General features: G+C 33.7%; 1 protein-coding gene across 4 annotated transcripts; it reads left to right on the forward strand.

The window, feature by feature from the left end:
* Window positions 1-5,790: 5,790 nt before the first annotated feature.
* Window positions 5,791-21,806, forward strand: LOC134259029 (uncharacterized). 4 transcript variants are annotated; one of them, XM_062741625.1, is made up of 3 exons: window positions 5,791-5,995; window positions 15,060-15,929; window positions 16,764-21,806. In XM_062741625.1, exons 2-3 carry the CDS (start codon window positions 15,225-15,227, stop codon window positions 21,552-21,554), a joined length of 5,496 nt encoding a protein of 1,831 aa, XP_062597609.1. In that variant the 5' UTR covers window positions 5,791-5,995; window positions 15,060-15,224; the 3' UTR covers window positions 21,555-21,806. The 4 variants fall into 4 exon arrangements, with proteins under 4 accessions (XP_062597609.1, XP_062597608.1, XP_062597610.1 ...); XM_062741624.1 differs by lacking the exon at window positions 5,791-5,995 and adding an exon at window positions 8,625-8,778; XM_062741626.1 differs by lacking the exon at window positions 5,791-5,995 and adding an exon at window positions 12,468-12,637.
* Window positions 21,807-22,623: the final 817 nt, after the last annotated feature.

Below are 22,623 nucleotides of genomic sequence, written 5' to 3' on the forward strand. Positions count from 1 at the left end.
CTCACATGCATTCGTGTGTTAATTATTCATGGTATACCTCTCCTTCAATTTTGTATTTGAGAATTCTTGGTATTTTGCGCATCGCAAATAAGGACTGGAATTATAATTTCTTAATTAAAATAAAATATAAACACGTTATAACTTGGAAATTTTTCATAGATTCGATACGCAGTTCCGATTGTTGAGCGGAAATTAGAAAAAAAGCACTATTAAAGTTTGTATATAATTGTTTCTTTTTTTTGTTTCGTTTGGTTTTAAAACCAAATAAAATTCACTGTCCTTGAGTTTTCCCTGTCATTGATGCTAACACATTTCTTTCCACCTTTACAACGAGAACGAATCAATATTTAAAATATTTTTACATACCCCAAATATCCACTTCTCCCCCTTGATCCTATTGTAGTACATTCTTTTTTTTATGAAAATAAATAAGGAGATAACTAAAATTTTTCAAGTTCAAAATATAAATCAGGATCAGAGGAAACATAGACCTCTAAATCATGAGTGGGATCAGGTGCCATGAAGGAGGGAGTGAGCATCCTCTGTAGATCCATCAACCCCGCCGTGTACTCCTTGACATGATCTGGAAATAACCAAAACATTCATCGACAATTCAGTCTGTAAATATTGGCCTAACAATTACATTGTAATATGAAAAAGATCGGTCAGTATTTTTTATGACAAATAGTATGACAAGGCCATTGTATCGAACACAGAATTTGCAAAATGATTTAATTTAAACAAAATTGCTGATATTCTTGTTACATTTAATTGTTTGTGTACAATTTATCTCATTTTAGAAAGTGTTCATACGTACAGAATGCTCTTGCATATCAACTAAGAAATATAAACCCTTGTCATGATCGGGAATAAACAGAAAACCGTAGACATATTAAGCGTATAAACAATAGTCTTCAAGTAGTATGAAAAACGTAATTCAGCATTTCACTTGCTTACAAAGCCATTGTATCTACCATAGAACTTGCTAAATGATTACTGTCAAAGGAGGTTGTTGATACTCTTGTTTCGACATTTTTTGTCAATAACTTACCTCATTTAGAAATTGTTCATACGTAGAGCATGCTCTTGCGTATGGAATAAACCTCGTATGCCTGTAATAAAGGTTTATCGCTGCATAAGTAAGAAAATTTGACTATTGAAAAGTGAGACATAACTGCTATCATAAAGCATTGTTAGATTACAGTTAAGTATTTTTTCTAGTCAAATATCCATATATGAATTAGATGTGCCAAACTCAGTGTCACTTTCATTTCAAGCTCAGTTAGGATATATCATGTCGACACATTAATAGAAATAACAATTGTTAAGTAATTTTTGCTCGTTGATATATCTAAATATCGAGTAAATGTTAATGGAGGAGACTTCCACTTAAAATTAAGACATCTTCAGTCAGTGTTTCATTGGAATATCAAATCCTTCAAGTCTTACGACGCCCAAAAGTTTTCAGAGCAGATTTGATCACGTAAAGACTTCCTGTCATATCCCAGTGATACTCCACTTCCTTTTTAGCTCTACTGGTCAGAGACCAGAAGAGCTTATGCGATAGTAAGGTGTCCGTCGTCCGTCCGTCTGTCTGTCTGTCAGTCTGTAAACAATTTTTCAAAACGCTACTCCTCCTACAGTTTTGGTCTAATTTCAATATAACTTGGCACACAAGTAGACACACTAAGATACATAAAATAGTATCGGTTTTTGATTTCGATGAACGGTGTTGCTATGGTTACTAAAAATAGAATTTTCTTTGAAATTCCTTTAAAACGCTACTCCTCCTACAGTTTTGGTCTGAAATATTACTTGGCACACAAGTAGACTACACTAAGATACATAAAATAGTGCATCGGTTTTTGATTTCGATGAAGGGTGTTGCCATGGTTACTAAAAATAGAATTTTCTTTGAAATTTCTTTAAAACGCTACTCCTCCTACAGTTTTGATTTGATTTCCATATTACTTGGCACACAAGTAGACTACACTAAGATACATAAAATAGTGCATCGGTTTTTGATTTCGATGAACGGTGTTGCCATGGTTACTAAAAATAGAATTTTCTTTGAAATTCCTTTAAAATGCTATACAGTTTTGATTTGATTTCAATATTACTTGGCACACAAGTAGACTATACTAAGATACATTAAATAGTGCATTGGTTTTTGATTTCGATGAACAGTGTTGCCATGGTTACTAACAATAGAATTTTCTTTGAAATTCCTTTAAAATGCTACTCCTCCTACAGTTTTGATTTGATTTCAATATTACCTGGCACACAAGTAGACTATATAAGATACATTAAATGGTGCATCGGTTTTTGATTTCGTTGAACGGTGTTGCCATGGTTACTAAAAATAGAATTTTCTTTGAAATTCCTTTAAAATGCTCCTCCTTTTACAGTTTTGGTCTGATTTCAATATTACGTAACACACAAGTAGACTACACTAAGATACATAAAATAGTGCATTTGTTTTTTATTTTGATGAACGGTGTTGCCATGGTTGCTGAAAATAGAATTTTCTTTGAAATTTCTTTAAAACGCTACTCCTCCTACAGTTTTGATTTGATTTCAATATTACTTGGCACACAAGTAGACTATACTAAGATATATAAAATAGTGCATTGGATTTTACTTTCGATGAACGATGTTGCCATGGTTACTCAAAATTGAATTTTCTTTGAAATTCCTTTAAAACGCTAGTCATCCTACAGTTTTGGTCTGATGGCAATGGCTTCTTTTCTCATCCTTTGTTATAAGTACAAACCAGTAGAGCTACAGTCTCGACAGAGACTTCTGGTTAATATATTTATGTATTTATTTTGTTTTCATGCACGTGGTATCAAGGGTACCAGATCCCAAAACTGTGACATTACGTATTATGATTTACAGGGAAGTGAATAAAAATGAAAGGGATTAAATGTTTTTCTTCTACAAAATATCACTTTAGGCAATATAAGAGTTCACATGTACCTTTTGGTGATTTGGACTTCTGGGGTCGTAAAGACCATGATCTGAACTGAACTCTTAGTTCAATTTCAGTAATGGTTTAAGTAATCTCGGAGTTCGTCTTGTAGGGCAAAGATCACATTATGGTAGGTTTACTTGATAAGGTTGAATGATACATCAAACAGTTTATCCTCGGGTTGAAATCTTTGCTTTTCCCATGATAGCAGATTGTGTTTGATTGGCGGGAATCCTGTTGATGTCGGAGTGCGTCAGGCTTGATTGAGCACCAAAATCACTCCTGACCTACAAAACAATACTGAACTGATAATAGGTCATTCAGTTCAAAAGCCCTTGATACTTTGAAGTACAACCAAAAATTTTCACGTACGTATATATCTTACGATTATTTTACTGGTTATGATTTGTTAAAATCATTTTTTCAGCTTAACATTTGGTTTGAAGTCGGACCTTTTAGAGCAGACCGGATGTGACTTTTTCGAAAAATGAAGTTTTCAAAATACCATTTGAGACTAATTTTGTATTATGATTCACATGTAACGAAAGCAGAAGATATGAAGCATGTATAAATAAAATACATTGTTAAATAAGTTAAAGTAGTAATTACGGATGAATCGACTAACATGTAAAATTTAACAAACAGCAATCCAACAGACGACTAGAACAACCATAAAAGAAAATAATTAACATGATAATTAAGTCTATGGTTTTATTTCATTTTTTTCTGAAATATTCTTAGATGAAACTTACTATAAAAGAAATAAATCTTGCGATAGAATCAAGTGGAATATTAAAATGAAATAAGAGCACCAGAGCACAGCTGTTTTTGTTTTAATTCAACAATTACTAGAATCTACTTCCTCATTACAAAAAAAATGCAATATAATTGGTTCCAGACAGTTAAAATTTTAGTGTGAACAATATAATTATGCACTTTGCACTTTTTTTAGTTTTCTTAATTTCTTGAACATTAATTTTATACTTAAGTTTGAAATTGTAAAAGATAAATTAACATAAAGCTATGGCAAGCCCTTTTACTATTTATTCGTGAAATAAAAATTTTCTTTTAATAAGAGATATCTCTCTAGCATAGAGAGATATCTCTTTAGCTTATAGAGATATCTCTTTGACTAAAAGAGATATCTTTATACCTTAGAGAGATATCTCTTTAAACAAAAGAGATATCTCTTTTTGTAAGAGAGATATCTCTTTTACTTAGAGTTATCTTTATAAGCTAGAGAGATATCTCTTTAAGCGAGAGAGATATCTCTTAAAAATAGAGAGATATCTCTATAACAAGGTTAAAAGAGATATCTTTCTTAGTTAGAGAGATATCTCATTAGATTTTCAAAACGAGATATCTTTATAAGCTAAAGAGATATCTCTTTTAATGAAAGAGATATCTCTTTTCCAGTGATGCTTAAAATAGAATAATTAATTCTCCACTTTAAAACGAAAGCGAAACAGGAAGTAAAGTCTCTGGAATAGTTTCGATGTTATAAGAAAAAAGACTGAGCAATTAGCAAATACCCAGAATAATACTTGTACTGTAGACAAAAATGCTATAAATCCTTTACTTGAAACAACAAATAATAATGGTAACTTTGTTGATAAAAATGCTAATATTCAGGAAACGAAAGTAAGCATATATATAATCTCAAATGCAATGGACTGAATTTTCTCAGCTTATGAAATGATCAACTATTTCTAATTTGAGTATTTCCGTCAATAAAAAAGCTTACTTCAAGTAAAGGGAGAATTCATTTGAAATGGAATTTAAATTAAAAAATATGAAGAGAGATATCTCTTTGCAACAAAGAGATATCTCTTTTTGCTTGAGAGATATCTCTTTTAGACACTTTTGAAAGATATCTCTTTCACTTTAAGAGATATCTCTTAAGATAAACTAAGAGAGATATCTCTTTTAGTTAAAGAGATATCTCTTTAACTTGGAAAGATATCTCCAAAAGTAAAAGAGATATCTCTCAAGGTGAAAGAGATATCTCTTTAACGTTTAGAGATATCTCTTTTCACGAAAGAGATATCTCTAAAGGAGAAAGAGATATCTTTTCAAGTGGAAGAGATATCTCTCTAATAAAAAGAGATATCTCTCTAAGTATAAGAGATATCTCTAAGTTTAAGAGATATCTCTTTCTCATAGAGATATCTCTTAAAAATGAGATATATCTCTTTAAGTTGAGAGATATCTCTATTTTTTAAGAGATATATCTGTTAAATGAGAGATATCTCTGTAATTTTAAGATAGATTTTATTTTCCGAATAAATAGTAAAAGGGCTTGCCATATAAACCAATTCAAGTTATGAGATATTGTGTTATGAAACCCAAGAAGAAAAAAGTTAAATTAGATTCAACTTTGACTGAGATAAATTCATATCAAGCAATATTTTACTATAAATATTAGATAATTAATAACGCACGCTATAAATGCTAAATGTACATACACAATCTCGTACTTGTCGATCAAGGTTACCATAACATAAAGGGTGTTATCGTTAATTTAGAATCAGGGTTGCACATTCGAGAGATCAGCATGCTGAATATCAAAAATAAAAAAAAACAACATTGTACTTTAACTTTTAAAACAAAATCATTTAACTTTTATATACATTAACTAAGACTGCTTTTAAGAGATCGTTCTTTCCTCCTAGATTGTACATATGTGTTCACTTATAAAAGTATCAGTAAATGTTGCCTTCCCTTTCGATTACATTTTGCATGTCGAACGTCACATCCGAATAAACCGATTCTGAAGGGTATAATAATGCCAGACATCAACCTCAATGCTCCACCAATATTTCCTGAAAGGTTCCGATAGAAATAGGAGAAGCTGAAGAGGAACTCTCCTCTCTGGAGGTATTTTGTTTGGGTCTGGGAATTCTGACTCATCTTTTGAAATTTCTCTTGGAGGTACAGACAGATAGCAAAAACGTGTTTAATGATAAAGATATCTGAAGTCTAGCAGACAAAGTGAATTTAACTGAGGACTTTTGTTGATTAGAGGTAAGTGCTACTTTGGTCAAGAGATCATTTTAGATCAAGATTGATAGATTTCAAAATTTATAAATGTTCACCCATAAACAGAAACGTAAATTTTTTAAATTAGGAATTTCAAATGCTTTGGTTTCTAATTTTCTCCTTTTTTTTTTTTTTTTTTTTTTTTGGATTTTGTAATTTAATGTCAAATTGCATTTTTGTAAAATTTATCAGGAGGCATAGCTGTCTTATTGATTTTTTTTTTTCTACTACCTGGTGAATATAAGAATTACAATATGATAAAACTGTTGTTTCTTATAGTGAAATTTACTTTAAATTACATAATCTTACATATTCATTCGTTGATGTTTACAAAAATGCAAACCAGAACTATTTGTTCTTCAAGACATTATGAATGCTTATAGTCAGATTTAACGTAATTATTCAAAGATAAAAGTAGGAAATTACATTAATTTATACAATACTGTCGCTGTCGTTGTCGAAAACGCTGTGGTTTTCATACATTCTGTTTAACCAAATAAACATGATCGCTGCATGCTCATGTAAAAATTTAGAAAGTGCACTTCCTATATATTTTGAATAACTCTAAGAGGAGTTGCCAACAATATTCGGAAAAGAGTGTTCTGTTGAGGAAATCCAAATGCGTAAGACTGTATCGTTCCTTTTCGTTGTACAGTCTGATCAGACGTTTGTACAGATGATCAAACAACATATGGTTCCTGGAGAAATATTTAGAACTATCTGTCTGTGCCGGTTTTCTTTAGATAAAAAGGCCCCTGGCGTATCGGACGAAATGCCGGAATGATCGGGAAAATTAATCTCTTTACTGTATACAAACTGTATCGTAACAAAGAGTGGCTAGACGTTGTGAACAAAAGCAAACTTGATATAAATATTAAATATTTTGTTAACAGTATCTTTCAAGATTGGAATTGTTGAGCCATTTTTTTTTTTTAAAAATTTATAAGAGTATTTTAGCTCTACTGGTCAGAGACTAGAAGAACTTATATGATAGTAATTAAGCTGTCTGTAAAAAAGTTTTAAAAATCCTACCCCTCGTACAGTTTTGGTCTGATTTCAATATTACTTAGTAAAAGTAGAAAGTAATATATAAAAAGATACGTATGATTCTGTACAGTTTTGGTCTGATTTTAATTTACATGCAATTTGGCACACAAGTAGACTTCACTAAGATATGTAATTCTATGCATCGGTTTTCATAACATTTGATGAGGGTTCTTTCAATTGTGACTAAAAATAGAAAATTCTGCAAATTATTTTTTAAATGCTATTCCTTTCAAACTTTTGGTCTGATTTATTTAACTTAATATACTAGTACATGTATACTACACTGTGATGTATAATTCTATTTATTGATTTTTGATTTTGATTAGATGATCTTGCATTAATAACTAAAAATATAAACTGTGCCATTCTTTTAATTAATGGCTTTTCCTCCAACAATTTTGGTCTGATTGCAATTTTGAGACTAAGCCATGAATCATAATTAATTGCTGTTTCATAGTTTCTAGTGCAAGTGCCACTTTTCCCTTTCTCTGTTATAAGTATACAAATTAAACCAGTATAGTAACACTTTCGTTAGAGATATCTGGTAAAAAAATATCATTAGAGAATTTATTATCTGTTTGACCGCAAGAACTCGTTTTCAAGCATTGATGCATACATATAACGTGGTATTGTATATACAAAGGGGGTGGAAGGATAACTCAGGTTAAAGGATGTGTTATTGCTAATTTCATTGCTCATCAACTTTTGTAGAATACCATTAAAAAAGATAACTTATTTTTATTACATATATTGGGGACGTTAATTTACATGTACTGCAATTGCGCTTGACTTGTATTATATGTCAAGAATTCGATAATGTATCGGAAAGAAACCAAAAGGAGAAATAATTTTTGGGTTCTACCACTAGTTTTTACTTTTTAGTATTTTTTATTTCTTGTCAACAAAAAGACATACTGATTAGAATATAAATACTTCTTTATTCCTTTATCTCTGCATTTTTTTTTCTGAAGTTTTAACATTCCTCATCCTGATATTTGTACAGAAGACTTAATATATTTTCCCCCTATTTACTTGGCTTTTTAAAATAATTTGATAGTACATATCATATATTTTTTTGATAAAACTTTTTGATTCGGTAAAAACAAAAACATTGGATAGAGCAAAGGAAAGTCTTACCTACTCATTAATGCAATAAGAAATATATTTGTCTAAATGATATATTTTGTTTGTATACAAATATTGAAGACATGCCTGGGCTTCCTCCCATAATGAGCCTCTTCACAGGTATATCGCATCTGGAATCTCCGGGGATAAGTGTGCTGTACCTTCAGCAATATACTGTTGATTAGGGAGGAAGCGTCCATCTCATAAATAGGGGTGCACAGCATAACTTTGGAATCAAAATGTGATATACTGAAACTTACTATTGAAATTAAGGATCATTACAACCGGAAAGTTTGTGATATTATTGAATTGATACAATTTTGTTGAAAAAATTATGGTTTTAGGATGAAATTATTTGAAATTGATCCTGGGAACTCCTGCATGTTACAATGGAATGTTCTTACGACGGAAGTTACTTAGATAGATAGAAGATATGAGAAAAAATACATGAATAAAAAATCTTTTTGGGATGTAGTTATGAGTATGCGCAAATATTTATTTGTGATACCCCCGACACATTATTGGTTCTACACAACTATTTCTGCGTTCTTCTAGCCGGCAACATGATGAAAAAACTTGCTCTGAATCTTCTAAAGGTTAGTACAATATAGTGCGAGTCTGGTTTTTGTAATCCTTGATTTTATTTTTACGGTGGCAGGTATTTTCTCGTCTTTTTGGCTTGGCACTGAAACTTACATAACATGTGTTTTGATAAGATAAGGTGGTTGCTAAAATTCACAAGGGTAGGGATGAAGAAGGTCTGTTATATGCCTGAATGTCTGCATTTCATTATCTAACATGTATATCAACAAGCTTTTCATTAACGATGATGTTCTTGTTCAAAGTGTATACCGAGTTTTATGTGAACCTGCTCAGAACATTGTCGAGTTGGCCTATGTTTTTCAAGTTTCTTTTTTCAACAAAGTGATAATTATCTTTGGAATCCGAAAAGATGAACGGTAGCAAGCTTCAGAAGATTAATTTACTTTGTTCATCAAAATCAAGAGTTAACGAGAGCCCACAGCAAAAAATGACAATTATCTTCTATATAGATTAAAGTACGACCAATTTATTTCTCCAACTTTTTGGCAATGTTACATTTATATGCTTGCCTAGATGAAATAGTTGGTCTAAATTGATAATGATTATAAGATTACACAGGAAATGGCCTGAACCTTCTGTCTAACTTTACAGAGATTTCGTTAATTTGAAAGACTTATCATTTTTTGCTTCCTGGTGTGAAGGTCTTCCTTAGTGTTTCCTCCACGTTTGAAAATTTTCTTATCAAAACCACACTGCCAGAATCGTCTTTCATCGGAAATTAGTTGCATCTTTTTATGACATATCAACTTTATGAATCTCGATCCTGCTTTCTCAGGACACGAGGGTACAGGTGTGATGTAGATAAGCTAGAGTTCGAGTTTTTCACATGGTCTATTGAATAATTATTATATAGAGATATAGAATCCATCACCATGTTTATAATTCTAAGTATTTTACAGTAGAATTTTTTGGCATTTTTTAAAGATTCCTTCTTGTTGCTGTGTGATGGTCAAATTGAATGTAAAAAAAAATCTTTACGTTTCCCTTTTTTTAAATTGAAATCCAAAGACATAGTAACAATTCTTAGGTAAATACATGCCTGTAGTAATATTCAGCTGTTTTGAATCCCACAAATTGTAGGCTTCTTGTTATTACTTCTAATAATAGAGATCAATCAATACATTGTTTATTATTTGTTTTACTTACAGGGATGTTTTCTTGACCATATTGAGGCCTCTTGCTACATAATAAAGAGTTAAGACATCATAATTTTATTTATACCCTTGGTATATTTGTGAAATTTTTAAAAATAGTTACCTTATAGGCATCCGTTTATACGTAAAATATAATTTTACAAGAGCCAATATAGTCTTATATACGCCATGTATTTTTGAAATAAGTTGTAACAACTTTCCTGATTATTCCAAACTCGGCCTCTCCTCCCAAAATTTGCCGATTTATTATGATTTAATAATTTGATGAAATCAGTCACGGTTGCTGACATATAATCTTATCAGCCATTCCGAGATAACAGATGGAAGGTAAAACCTGGGTCCAGATGTTTACGCATGAAGAAAAAGATATTAAGCCTGTACCGTACCACAATACAGTGTAACAAACGTCCACCAGAGCAGTTGCTGAAGTGAGATTTTAAAAGCCCTGGTTGTCATCAAGTTTAAAAAACGTTTACTGAATTAAATTTTTCAGTTCATTTTTCAAATTCATTTACTTTAAATTACGTGTTAATGACACCATTGGTTTGTACCTGTATTATTTACATTAGTGGTAAGAGGTCTATCGTAGCTTGTTAAGGAGAGATGTACACCCTACTGGTACCCCCAGAGAAGATCCTATCTTGACGATGTGTTGTTTCTCGCCCTGTTTGCATCAGTAAATGTATGTTCGTGTTAAATCACTTCTCCGAATCCAACTTCTCCCACTTTCAAAAAGATATATGCTGGAACAAAGGAATTTGTTTACGTAGAAAACAATGATTTAAGTTACATGTCAGCCACTTGTTGTTGTTCATGTTGTTGTTGTGTAGTGCATGTCAGTATTCAAAAGCTCTTAAATGTAAGCATAATTTTTTTTAAACAATACACACATATAGTTCTCTCTAAAGAGGCAAATAATATTGTTATGAGTCATATAAATAGTATTTATTTGTCATCATTGATTACTTGTACTATACTTTGGCAAGGTACTTTGACCTATTTACAAATCTTCCGCCAAACAAGTTAGTTTGGCCTCCGCCACCTGTTGCTTTTGATATTAAGCCAAATGATTAAGCCCAGGAACGTTTATGTATTCTTTATATGACAAAATTGACCTTTATTCCCCTAGGACATCTCTATATACATGTACTCTGTCAGAATGTGGACTATGCATCATTCAGTGTAGAGAAGATAATGCTTCTTGCAATTGTTGTAACATCCAGAAATTAAAGTTTGCAGAAAATATACAAAGTTATACATAATCTCATAATGCTGTATTATACAAGTATTTATGAAAGCATGTGAATAAGATAACTCCCTTCATGAGATATAATGTACCTGTAAGCAGATCCATTATTTTGAAGGGTGGTATAATGTAAGTCACAAAAATGCTTGATGGATATAATTGTTAAAAAACGGAAGGCTTCATCAGAGGAACTGTAACATAATAACATGTAGTTTAATACATGTATCTATCATGAATATATATGACGAAGATAAGTCAAAATTTAGAATTTTGAATTATTTGATTTCAAAGCAAAATTTTTAAAATACAGCGAGCTTAAGATAAAAAAAGAGGGTTTTTTTTTTTATTAATTCGGCTACTAAACTAATCTTATATAATTGAATAATTTTTCTCGTCAAAATCTATTGTAAAATAATGAAAATTGAGATAAGAGCCGTATCTCAGGAGTCAATGCTATAATACAGTTAACTTAAGTATATTCCTCTGTTTACATGCCAAGAACATGCACAGTAAAATCCACATGAGGTCATTATCAAAAGCTGAACTCACGCGCCTCTCTCAAAACTGCCAAAGATTAACCATCTAATTGCCTTGTACCTTGCTATGCTCATATTGACATACATTTGAGCCTATAAACAAGAAAACAAAATGATTTTTCAGACTCAGAGACTTTAGGGTATGTTAGAGAACGCACCGCTCGTTATATTTTTCATTTGATAAAGCGCAGCTTGAAGAAGGATTGCCAATTTGTATTTCGAAAAGCAAAAAACATTGAGCATGTAGTCAAAACAAATTGGGTTTAATTATATCGAAAATGATGGGTACTTTGCTTTTAATATGTTTAAATGAAAACAAAATACATGTGGCAAAACATTTTAGTAAAAGTGCCGAGCTTTAAAAACTTGTTTAAAATATACCTATTTTCATTTTGCAATGATATGAAACTTGTTCAAAATACTAGTAGTATAAATTGATATAACTATCATTCAAAGTTCACGAATATGCATGTTAAAACTCGATACGAATTAACCCATTAAAACAGACAAAATTATTATCTAGATCATAGTCTAAATAGGGTTTTTTTTTTTAATTAATCAAAAATCTCTCAGGAAAAGGGGTAAAAAGCACAAATATTCAAGACAGCCCTGGCAAGTTTAAGAATTTTTTTTTCAAAGGAAATCTGTCTTAAAACTTTATGGCATCAAGAAGTCTATTTATAGACAAAGCAAGCGCAATGCCCTGCTATCGGGAATCCTACAGCTTCAGGATTCTTCTTTCAAAATGAATCAGTTCCACGATATCTTTGAACGCCTGAGGAAAGTTTTGATTTTGGTCAAGATAAGAAATTAGGACAAGGAATTTTAATACCCAAACTTTGGAATTCTAGTTCAGTTATTAGTAAGAACCTGAGAGCAGTTGAGAAACTTGTTTTTTGTGGAATAAATTTGTCAAGTAAGTATAGTTGTTGTTAGCAGTGATAAGGTGTCGCCTTCATTTCTTACTGTAAAGGTCTTTATAATGATTGCAATTTTTATTGCTTTTAAAATACTTAATATTCATGAGTGTGTTTCTTATTGATTTTTTCTTGTGAATACTCCACGTATTCTGTAAGTTGTTCTTCATTTACGCAATTAAATCAGAAATGCAATCATCTATATCTACATGTAATATTTTTTTCTTAAATAAAATTATTTGTACGAAACAAAATTGATAGGGTAAAATTTCCATAAACCATGTATTTTGAATTTGTATCTCATCCCTTCCTCCTGGCGTTGAACAGATGCATGTTTTGACAGTTGTTACAAATCAAAGAGGGGAAGTGGAAATGTTCCTCTCCAACCCAAACCAAAAGGTTATTAATAGATTAAAGCTAGCCATATTTCACACTGACTTTCAAAGATTTATTTCTTGGCAAACCTATGGGATCTTAAATCATTTTTATCATTCTAGATAAACCGCAAAACCATGTTTTCGTTCGATTTAATGGTAAACAAACTTAAGTTGGAATTTATCTTCTTTTTTTTTATTTTCAAACATGAAGACCTAAGTGTCATTTATACAAAAGCCCAGAAGGTAGATAGAATGATTTCCTCTGATTTTTAGATTTTGTAATGTTAAATTTTTAAGGATTTTCATTGCTTAATTTGCAAGTGTATTTAGTTATAAATTTTATTTTCCCTGAAACCATATACTTTGCTATTCTGGTGCCATCCGGCAATTGCCCTTTTTATGAATATTAATGAAATATGATGGAAACGGATTGTAATCACTGTCAAAATCTACTGAAACAATATAAATAGAGTAAAAAAAATCTGAAAACATATGTTGAATCAGGTGTCAAGGGGGAGTCTGCATTTCATAGCTGACTTCGTTTGCTCGTCGTTTTGAGTAAATGGAAAACTCAGTAGGTAGTTCAGTGGGAAATAATGGCCCAACAATTTGAAAGAAACACATCCGTTAATATTCGAACTAACGACAGATTATATTTGCGGACAAGGTCATTGACTTTAAACGAAATTGTTGAAATTCTTGTTTCATCAACTTCTTTGTTAATAGCCCGCCTTGTTTTAGAAATTGTTTGCGAGTAGAAATACTATTTTGTGCCGATTCAGTGTATGGCATATTTATCGATATGATAATGGTATAATGCTACATAAATATGGTATGTTAACATAGAATTACCTGTCCTCAATACAATACAATGCATATCAACTCAAGATAAATGCCATCTGCAGGATTACAAAAGAACATCTATAAGACTGTGTTCCCTTTGGACGCGTATGTCTACAATCTCTCTCTCTCTCTCTCTCTCTCTCTCTCTATATATATATATATATATATATATATATATATATATATATATATATATATATATATATATATATCAACATTCACACCACAGTCAAGTGACATAAAGTAAAGCTGCGTACGCAGTGACTCCCCAGAATTAGTGCATATGTTTGATTTGTTTTTATTATGACTCATTCAGCAGCTGTTGATGGAGTTATCTAATCATTACGTCTGTCAAATACATTTGGACAATTTCAGTTGTCAGTTATGTAACAATTACTCATATAAAATACAAATGTGCTAACTTTTCATCCCTTTTGTTAAATTTAGACTTAGGTACCTTTTTTAGTCGGCTGTGTTCTGATGAGGGATTCAACAATAAAACATTTTCGAAATGTATCTCTTCACATCGCCTCTGAATATTAATACCCCGGTATTAAATTTGGTGAATTTTGTAGATATTACTGTTTTTATTGGAAATGAAAACACAGGGCCTGATTTGTTACTCACACTATAATTTTGTCCTGTTATATTCCATGCCTCTTATCGCGGCATCTCTCGATTCATGCCAGCTACCCCGTATCCAGTTTCGCATGTAGATAGTTATGTTCCGTAGCGCGTTTCGGTCGTTTGAATGATGTCAATGTTTGAGTGATAAGTTGATGATCTAATTAGTGTTCTTGTCTGTCTGTTAGATACTTGAACCTATCACAGCAGTAGATAACAGTGTTTGTACTGAATCTAAATTATCCCAAGACAATAAGAATAGCGAGATACTATTGTCGATTGGAGAAAATCTGTAAAATCAAAAGTTTTTCTCACATTTAGAAATATTTTAAATATTGTTCTTTTGAATTTTTTTAAAAATTCCCCATGTTTTGTCCTAGAATGTATAGGGTAAATGATTTTATTCAGGGGGATGCTTTCACTCTGACTTGGATATTCTGGGGCCATGAGTACAAAAGCTTTTTAAGTCGGAAAGGAGTAAACGTCTTCATCTTCCGGGGATCTTTATTTTGACATTAAAATCATATATAAAAATATATGTCAGAGGAAAATCAAACAGCTAATTTTTTTCTTTCAGAGTGCAGACGAAAAATTGAGGAACTTTGGAGGAAAGCACTCTGGAAAGTCAAATAACATTGAGCAGCAACCACCACTTCCACCCCGTTTTGCAAACTCACTGCCACTCAATGTCAGACATACACAAGATACAGAAACAGATCGGAACTTTACTTTAGACCGGGAAATGGCGGATAGAAGAACGCAGAGAGGTTCCAACAACAAGCAGACGGCAAGTTGCGATTCGAGGTCAGCAGATGTAAAAAGAAGATCACGAAGCGCAGGGCCTCCGGGAAAAAATAAGAAGAGAAATTCGATGGATGAGAGAAAGTTTCTAGCTGCCCAGGAGAAGAAAAATAAAGCTTCCCGATACTATCAAAGACAGCAAGAACTTAAACAAGGTACACGACATTCTCTGTACAACGAACCACAGTCGGATGAAGGTGGTTTTCCTAATTACAGTTCCAGCGCATCGGACTCGGATTGTAACAACAAAACAAATTGGATGAAAAGCCCATTAAACATAAGAAATGCTAAGCAGAATGAAAAAAGACAACCTAGTGGAACTTATGACAATGGTGTTTACAGCATCAATGAAAATGAATATAACAGACTGGAAAGTCAGAATATGAAGAACCGTCAAGCTTTAAGAACAGGGGCAGCTCGTGAATCCGACCTTCGTGACAAAAATGGAAACCCCAAACATAAGTTTCAGAAGCTTGAAGAGAGACGGAATCAGAGGATTGATTTTACTGTGACTTCAGACGACGAAGTGAATTCTCCTGAGGCTGGGATCACCAAATTAAGACAAAGAGCTCTTCAAGGATCGAAGCAATCCCCTAAATTACCCGACACTTTGGAAGATTGGAACTTCTCTTCAAAAGCTCCCCAGGTAGGAGAAATGTGAAGCTGATAAAGTATATGTTCCTATTTTTCAATGATAAGAACGTCTGCTAACACTCGATATTTAAACTTGATAGGAGATAAAGGGATTGGATGCTGAATTTTTCACGTATGCTGGTGATAAATTTCATGGAGTATGCGTTACTCACTGTAAATTTTTACTTATCATGTTTATTCTGAACTCGAAGATAAGCAAAGTTGGTTTGAGGGAAATAACCTTAATTTGGCATAATATGGTTGGGAGAGGGCGATGCTAGGCTTTGGTTTGGAAACAAGTTTTTTGATATGTATTTGTTTTCGAAATTATTCAGTAGAAAGGTAAGTAATGTTGAATTGTAGAATATGCTTATATTTGTGGACACATGATACAAACCAAAAAATGGATGAATTTATAGACTGGTAAATATGTTTGGACTTATTTTGTTTGTAAAGATGCTTGCATCAATTTTCTAAAAATTATTAGCAAATTTTGCCATTTAAAACTAAAAGACTTTACAAGAAAAATGGAAATTTATGTGGTAATACTCATTTTGCTTTCAAGAACATAGATTTAGTTCTTATTTTGACAAAAGCTTGCTATCATCTGGGCTTACGTATGCAGTTAGAACTAAACGAATAGCATATTTGTTTACTTTTTATAACTTAATGCTTACTAGTATTGGATCAGAAATGGTTTACAGTTGATAAGTATTTATGTGTAATATAAAGATTATCTATTTCTAGACAGAGCATATTCAAGCATTGCTAAAATAAAGATAGCTTGCCTTGATATCTTAAGTCTGATGCATTTTAATCAGCGGTTAGAGAACTTTTATATTTTTAGGTTTCCTCGTCACTAGAAGTGAAGCGAACGTACCATGGGAACGTGGAGCAGGTAGAAAATGGATCGTCCTCTTCAGAGCAGATCACCCTCCGACAAATAGGCCCAGGTATACGCGTGTCAAAGTCCCCGAATCAGACGAGCAGTGACGGAGGTCAAAGGCGAGGAAGTGGTCAGGAAAAGAAAGTGGCTGTTCAGGGGAGTTATAGAAAAATACCGAAGCAGGAGAGTGACTTCCGGCAGATTCAAAGTGCCAATACACCTGAAGTAGAGAACACACCGAAACAAACCGATGCAGCACGCACCGGAGATTCTATCAATAGAATAAGGGAACTACCTTCAGGGGGATACGTGAGATACACAGTTGAACACCAAGGAAATATTCCATTAAATGTAAGAAACGTACAGAACAGGGGTGCAGAAAACGTTATAAATTTTCAGGAAGTCAAATCTAGTCAGCCTGTCACCATTAAAAAGGCAATGGACAGAATGGATAACAAACGAAAATCGTACAGTGACGAAGATTCTCTTGACGATCTTGTTGAATCTAACATTCAATACTTAGAAAGTGAATTCGAAAATGGAAAATTGAAGAAACTTAATAGTCAGAAACCTGCAAAATTTCCTATTCCAGTAGAACATCGTGATGTGAATAAAGAGAAAAGGCGATCTGCATCTTTGGATGGATATGCCAGATCTAGACCTTCGTGTAGTGATTCTTTTCAGAGTGAGGTTAAACTTCGCTTACAGATTCCATCAATGGTACAAAACAACAGGTTTCATCAAACCAAAATTGACACACAAAACCGTGGTGAAGCACCAAAACGCCATGAACATAAGCTGTATTCACCACAGGTACCTAGAAAACCTGTACAAACAACAGCAAATTTCCAATCGCAATATCCAAATGGTGCATTGTTTCAAAACACTGTTCCCAAGTATGAAAGGAAATTTCAATCAGCAACTGCGAGTCCCTACTTGCAAAGACGGGCTTTAAATTTAGGTGAGATGGAAGATATTTCAAGATCTGAAACTCAGATTAACTCTCAAGAAAACGGGTTTTCCTATCAACTGCCGTCAAATTTCATTCATCCCTACTTCAAAGAATATCAGAAAACAGAGAGAACTGTTTATAAAAATAAAGACGATGACGTCATATCTAGTGAATCGGTTATAAAAAGTGTTTCAGTTCCTGGAATGGAGAGCGGAATGTTCTCTGATGTGGATTACGACATTGAAGTTTCGGAGCGAATCAAAAAGTGGGAAAAATATATGAAGAAACCAGGACTCCAAGACAATAGTGATAAACAACTAGGTTCAATATCTGAAACCACTAATGATTGGCCTATGGAGCCTGAAACTCCAGTTCCTGTGCCACAGACGATATCAGTGTCATCCACATCTGTTACTTTGACAAAGGCTCCCTCAAAACCCGTTGAACAAGGAAATCCGCAAGAGTTCAAGGAAACCTATTTCGAACCGAAAGTAAAATCAACAGAAACTAATACACATAGAATTTTTCGTGTTTTACAAGACACAAAACCCCAACAAGACAATCCACAAACTATGGACAATACTTATAACTGGGTAAAAAATCCATTGTTAATGGATACTGGAGTTGGAGACGCTCAAGACATTGAGTCTAGTAGTACATGTGTGGAGGAATCAGTGTTAAGTCCTTACATAGTGTCAAGGCAAGGATGGCCTCCGCAGTCAGCTGCAACTCTGATTGTAGAAAAAAGACCTTCAAGGCTATCAAGATTAGAGGATGAAATAAACGAACTTCAGGACATCAAAATTGAAAGTGTTCGAGACCTAAGACGAAAATTTGACTCAGATGCAAGCGGCAATGAAAGTGCAGATGTAACTGATACGCCATCGACACCTGCTGTTATGACTCCAATGCGTCAACGGAGACATTTTGTTCGGCCTCCTCAAAATCAAGAGTCGAAGACTTTGTACGTGCAAATGTCAAACCAAACTGAAAATCAGTCGACACCACAATCAAAGAGTTATGAAAGGAAAATAAACACTCTACGGGTGGAAAAATTACCAGTAGAAGAGGATGTGTGGTCACCAAACATGCCTAGTGATAAAGGGATGGTTAGTATTGAGCGTGTAAAAGCCCGGACACTCCAGACTATCCCATTTTCTGAGGACCCAATATGGAAAGAGATAGAGGAAATGACCAATATGGAATTGTTGGTCAATGATCTGAATGAACCAGCTGCTGCCTCCCCTCCAATTCGTCCGTCCGTTGAATCCTCAGTTCTGAAGCGAAACAGTTATATAGATTTTGAAAAAGTTCCAATACCCGTGACAAACACAGCAAAGTCTCCTACCGTACAACAATCAAAACCTGTTGTAAAAACAAAGCCCTATTTAACACCAACAATCCAACCATTAAAGCTTACAATTGACACTAAGAGTAGTGTTGACGCTTTGGATGAAGTTCTTGAAGACATTAGATCATCTTTGCAAAAGAAGCCATTGAGTCCAAATGTGCAAAGAAAACGAACAGATGAAACGGGATCCTCATCCATATTATCTCCTACCGTTTCTAGTACGGGCCAGATATTTTTCCCGACAAAGTCTCCCACCAAATCGGAGGTTCCTTCAGCTGCAGCAGCCCCATGGGCTAATCAGTATGGATACAAACCAAGTTGGCAGGATCAGTATGGGAGCAGTGATCTTAACCCGTCCATGGAACAATCTACGTATGTTCAAAATCAGCCTACATACATAGATCCACAGTTTACACAGTTTCCACACATTATCAACGGAAATTATCAGCTAGACCCGCATCTGCTAAAAGAAAAATTGTTAAGCACTGGCCTCGCTGATTATCTATCAGAGACGGAAGAATCTCGCCGGAGAGAGCCACCAACACCTCCTGAACGCAAATGCGACGCTGAGAGGCAGGTTTTGAGATCTATGGAAGAGCTAAGAAAGCTAGCGGAAGATGTGGAGACAAGATTACGTCAAATAAGGTCAAAAATTGTCCAAAGTGATGAAAAGAAACTTGATCTTGTTGTTTCAGCACTGAAAAAGTTCGAACCAGATATAAACTTGAAGCAAGATTCCAAAAGCGAAAGTCGTGAAGAACATTCTCGAAAAATGGAGAAGATGGGGGAAGCATTGTCAGAACTAAACAGAATTTACAAGCAGTTGGATATAGATGAGGAGAAAACCAAAGGATCAACTTCCCTCGGTAGGTCCAAATCATTTAATACAAATTCTTCTCGACCGGAATTTAAAAGAACTTTTTCAGACTCAGATTACAATGTAAACTTTTATCGAGATGAATGTTTAGCCGAAGTTGAAAAAGAAACTCAACGTGAATTTGAAGACATCAATAAATCTTTTCAGACTCTCCTCGCAGAAGTGTCAAGTGATGCAATACAATCACCAAAGACACAAATGGATGATGTTGATCACAATGCGCAAATCAATGCTACACTAGAGAATTTTCTTGGCGAATTTCGAGCTTCGAATTCAAGGTCTACAACTGAAACGATGGAACCAACAGAACTAAAGAGACACTTTACTCATTCGAATGAAAATTCACCTTCAGTACGAAACACATGCAGAGAGATATTGAAATCTGAAGTATTCACAGCTTGTTCGGGCCCATTTAATGTCCTAGTTGGTATTAATGGAAGACAAAGACCATTGCCAAGAAAAAAGCCACAGTCGCAAGCTACAGTCAAAAAGGAAGAAATGTCGAAGACAGATTCTACCACGTCATCACTGGAAGATGGATCAAACTGGTCTCCTGTTCCCGAGACCAAAACATCATCAATACGGGTTCAATTATCTCCATCTTTATCTCGTGAATCAGTGTCAAAAGAGTGCTCCGATTGTGACGAAAAGCAAACAAATACAAGTAAAGCACAAAGAAGATTCAAGAAAAACGCAAATCTCACTCATCGTAAATCAATGCCAGCTGAAATGATAAAGAAAAGTGTGGAAACACAAACAGCTGATGTAAACTGGGCAACATCGGTGGCAAATATGAGAGAAAAGTTTTCAAAGATAGATAGAGAGGACTCAGTCTCAAGTGAGAGCTCGGTTGATTTTAAAGGACCAAAGAGAAGGCGACAGATTGCCAGAGGAATAGCCATGATGCTTGAATTCTTCAGTTCTAGTGACGACGAACGAGGTAAAATGACACTGTCTCATTCACAGAGTGCCCCCGACATACGCAGCTTGTTTGTTGCAGATTGTATAGATAAGCCTGTGTCTAACAAAGCTCAAACGCCAAGGGCAGTAAAACAACGTCATGAGACGAAGTCAAGAAAAAGATCTGTGGAACTGAGAAGGAAAGACAAAGCAAAAGAGGATAAAAATGAAGAGGCATCAGTGGTTTCTACAACGTCTGACGACGGCTATGGAACAAAACCTCCTGTACATCCGGGCAAACAAAGATCTTTCAGTCCAGAAGTTAAGAATGAAGGGGATGTACGGAGAATACAAGGAGAGTGTCATGGACAAACACAAACAGATGAATCAGATTTTCAAACGGTGCAGTTGTGCAAGGGTAATGATCGCAAGAGAACAGATGACCAAGAATCTGAAAGACCACATAGTTTTCATGAACTCCTTGCGATGTTTGAACCAAACCTATCAAGATTGGCAAAATTGAAAAACTCGTTAAGGAAGTGTGCCTCTGTAGAGGAAATTCAACAGGAAACAATATTTCGTAAAACATTTTCATCTGAACCAGACCTTAGTAAATTAAATGGTCTTTCAAGTGATCGAACAATTTTTAAGCTCGAAGTGATGTTAAAATGATTAAATAGATAATAGTAGTGAAACAACTGTAGTCGACTTAATACTCATCGAGCTAGAAAATATCATTAGAAAGCTAGCAATTTTTTGTAACTTGTAGATAAAAACTAGCAACTATGATTAACAGCTTAGAGGACATATGCAGCTTTTGTGAGGCTTAAATGTGAAATCACGACGGACTGTGTAATATGTGATACAAAAGCACAATGTGATAACAAAACAATGGCCGTGATGTATAAAATAATTAAAATAGCAGGTTGTCATTTCTTTCATTGTTTTAGCATACTATTCATACAACTTGTTGAAATGTGCAAAAAAAAAACATGTTTTTTCTAAATGCTGCAATACAAACAAGTTCGTAGATATTTCATTTCCATGTCATCCGATTCTGCAGTTCAACTGACCACTAAAACATGTAGACAGATCATCTTTTATAAAAATCGAACATTAGACTTGGAGGATTCAAATGTTATATCTTTTCGTCAATTTATTTTTTTAGTTTTCGTCTTTGGTTAGTCAATAATTATAATTTGATTAATAAAAAGTAATGGTTTTTTCAGATTCTAAAAATTGTTATCCTATTAAATGGAGATAATGAACAGAATTAAAGCTCTAAGTCTTTTAAACAATACAAATTTGGACAGAACAATGATGGACGTCCAAACTACCAGAGGTGGGATCAGATGCCATGGAGAAGTGAGCATTCCCTGCCTCCCGGTCCACATATGTTCAATAATTAACAGAACCGGAAACGAATTTGTTACACACGACAGAATGTGAGTTGTGATCTTGACATATCATCTATTGGCCTCAAAATTAGTAGGGAACTTTTTTAGGCAATAATTTACGTTTGAGTTGTGATAAAAATCTCTTACAATACCTTCAAAAACCTTGAAGCTTTTGCAGTGAAATTTTACATCACAATTCCTTTTGCTCTAAAAAAGACCCCTATCGATTTTGAGGTCAAAGGTCAGAATTTCAAGCATTCTGTTTGTGTGAAACACTTTTCTTTCTGGGCGATATCTTTAAAGCCTTCAAGCTTTTACAATGTTATTTTATATGTCGCGATTCC

The sequence above is a fragment of the Saccostrea cucullata genome, unplaced genomic scaffold (assembly GCF_032062105.1).
Source record: "Saccostrea cucullata isolate Sc308-1 unplaced genomic scaffold, CSIRO_AGI_Scuc_v1 ctg894, whole genome shotgun sequence".
NCBI lineage: Eukaryota > Metazoa > Mollusca > Bivalvia > Ostreida > Ostreidae > Saccostrea > Saccostrea cuccullata.

Bases quoted from the DNA above. Each gene is read 5' to 3' on its own strand.
- LOC134259029 (XM_062741624.1), top strand. From the start codon at position 8,746: ATGATGAAAAAACTTGCTCTGAATCTTCTAAAG. The intron at 8,779-15,059 runs GTTAGTACAATA...TTTTTCTTTCAG, and splicing joins TTGCTCTGAATCTTCTAAAG to AGTGCAGACGAAAAATTGAG. The intron at 15,930-16,763 runs GTAGGAGAAATG...TTATATTTTTAG, and splicing joins TCTCTTCAAAAGCTCCCCAG to GTTTCCTCGTCACTAGAAGT.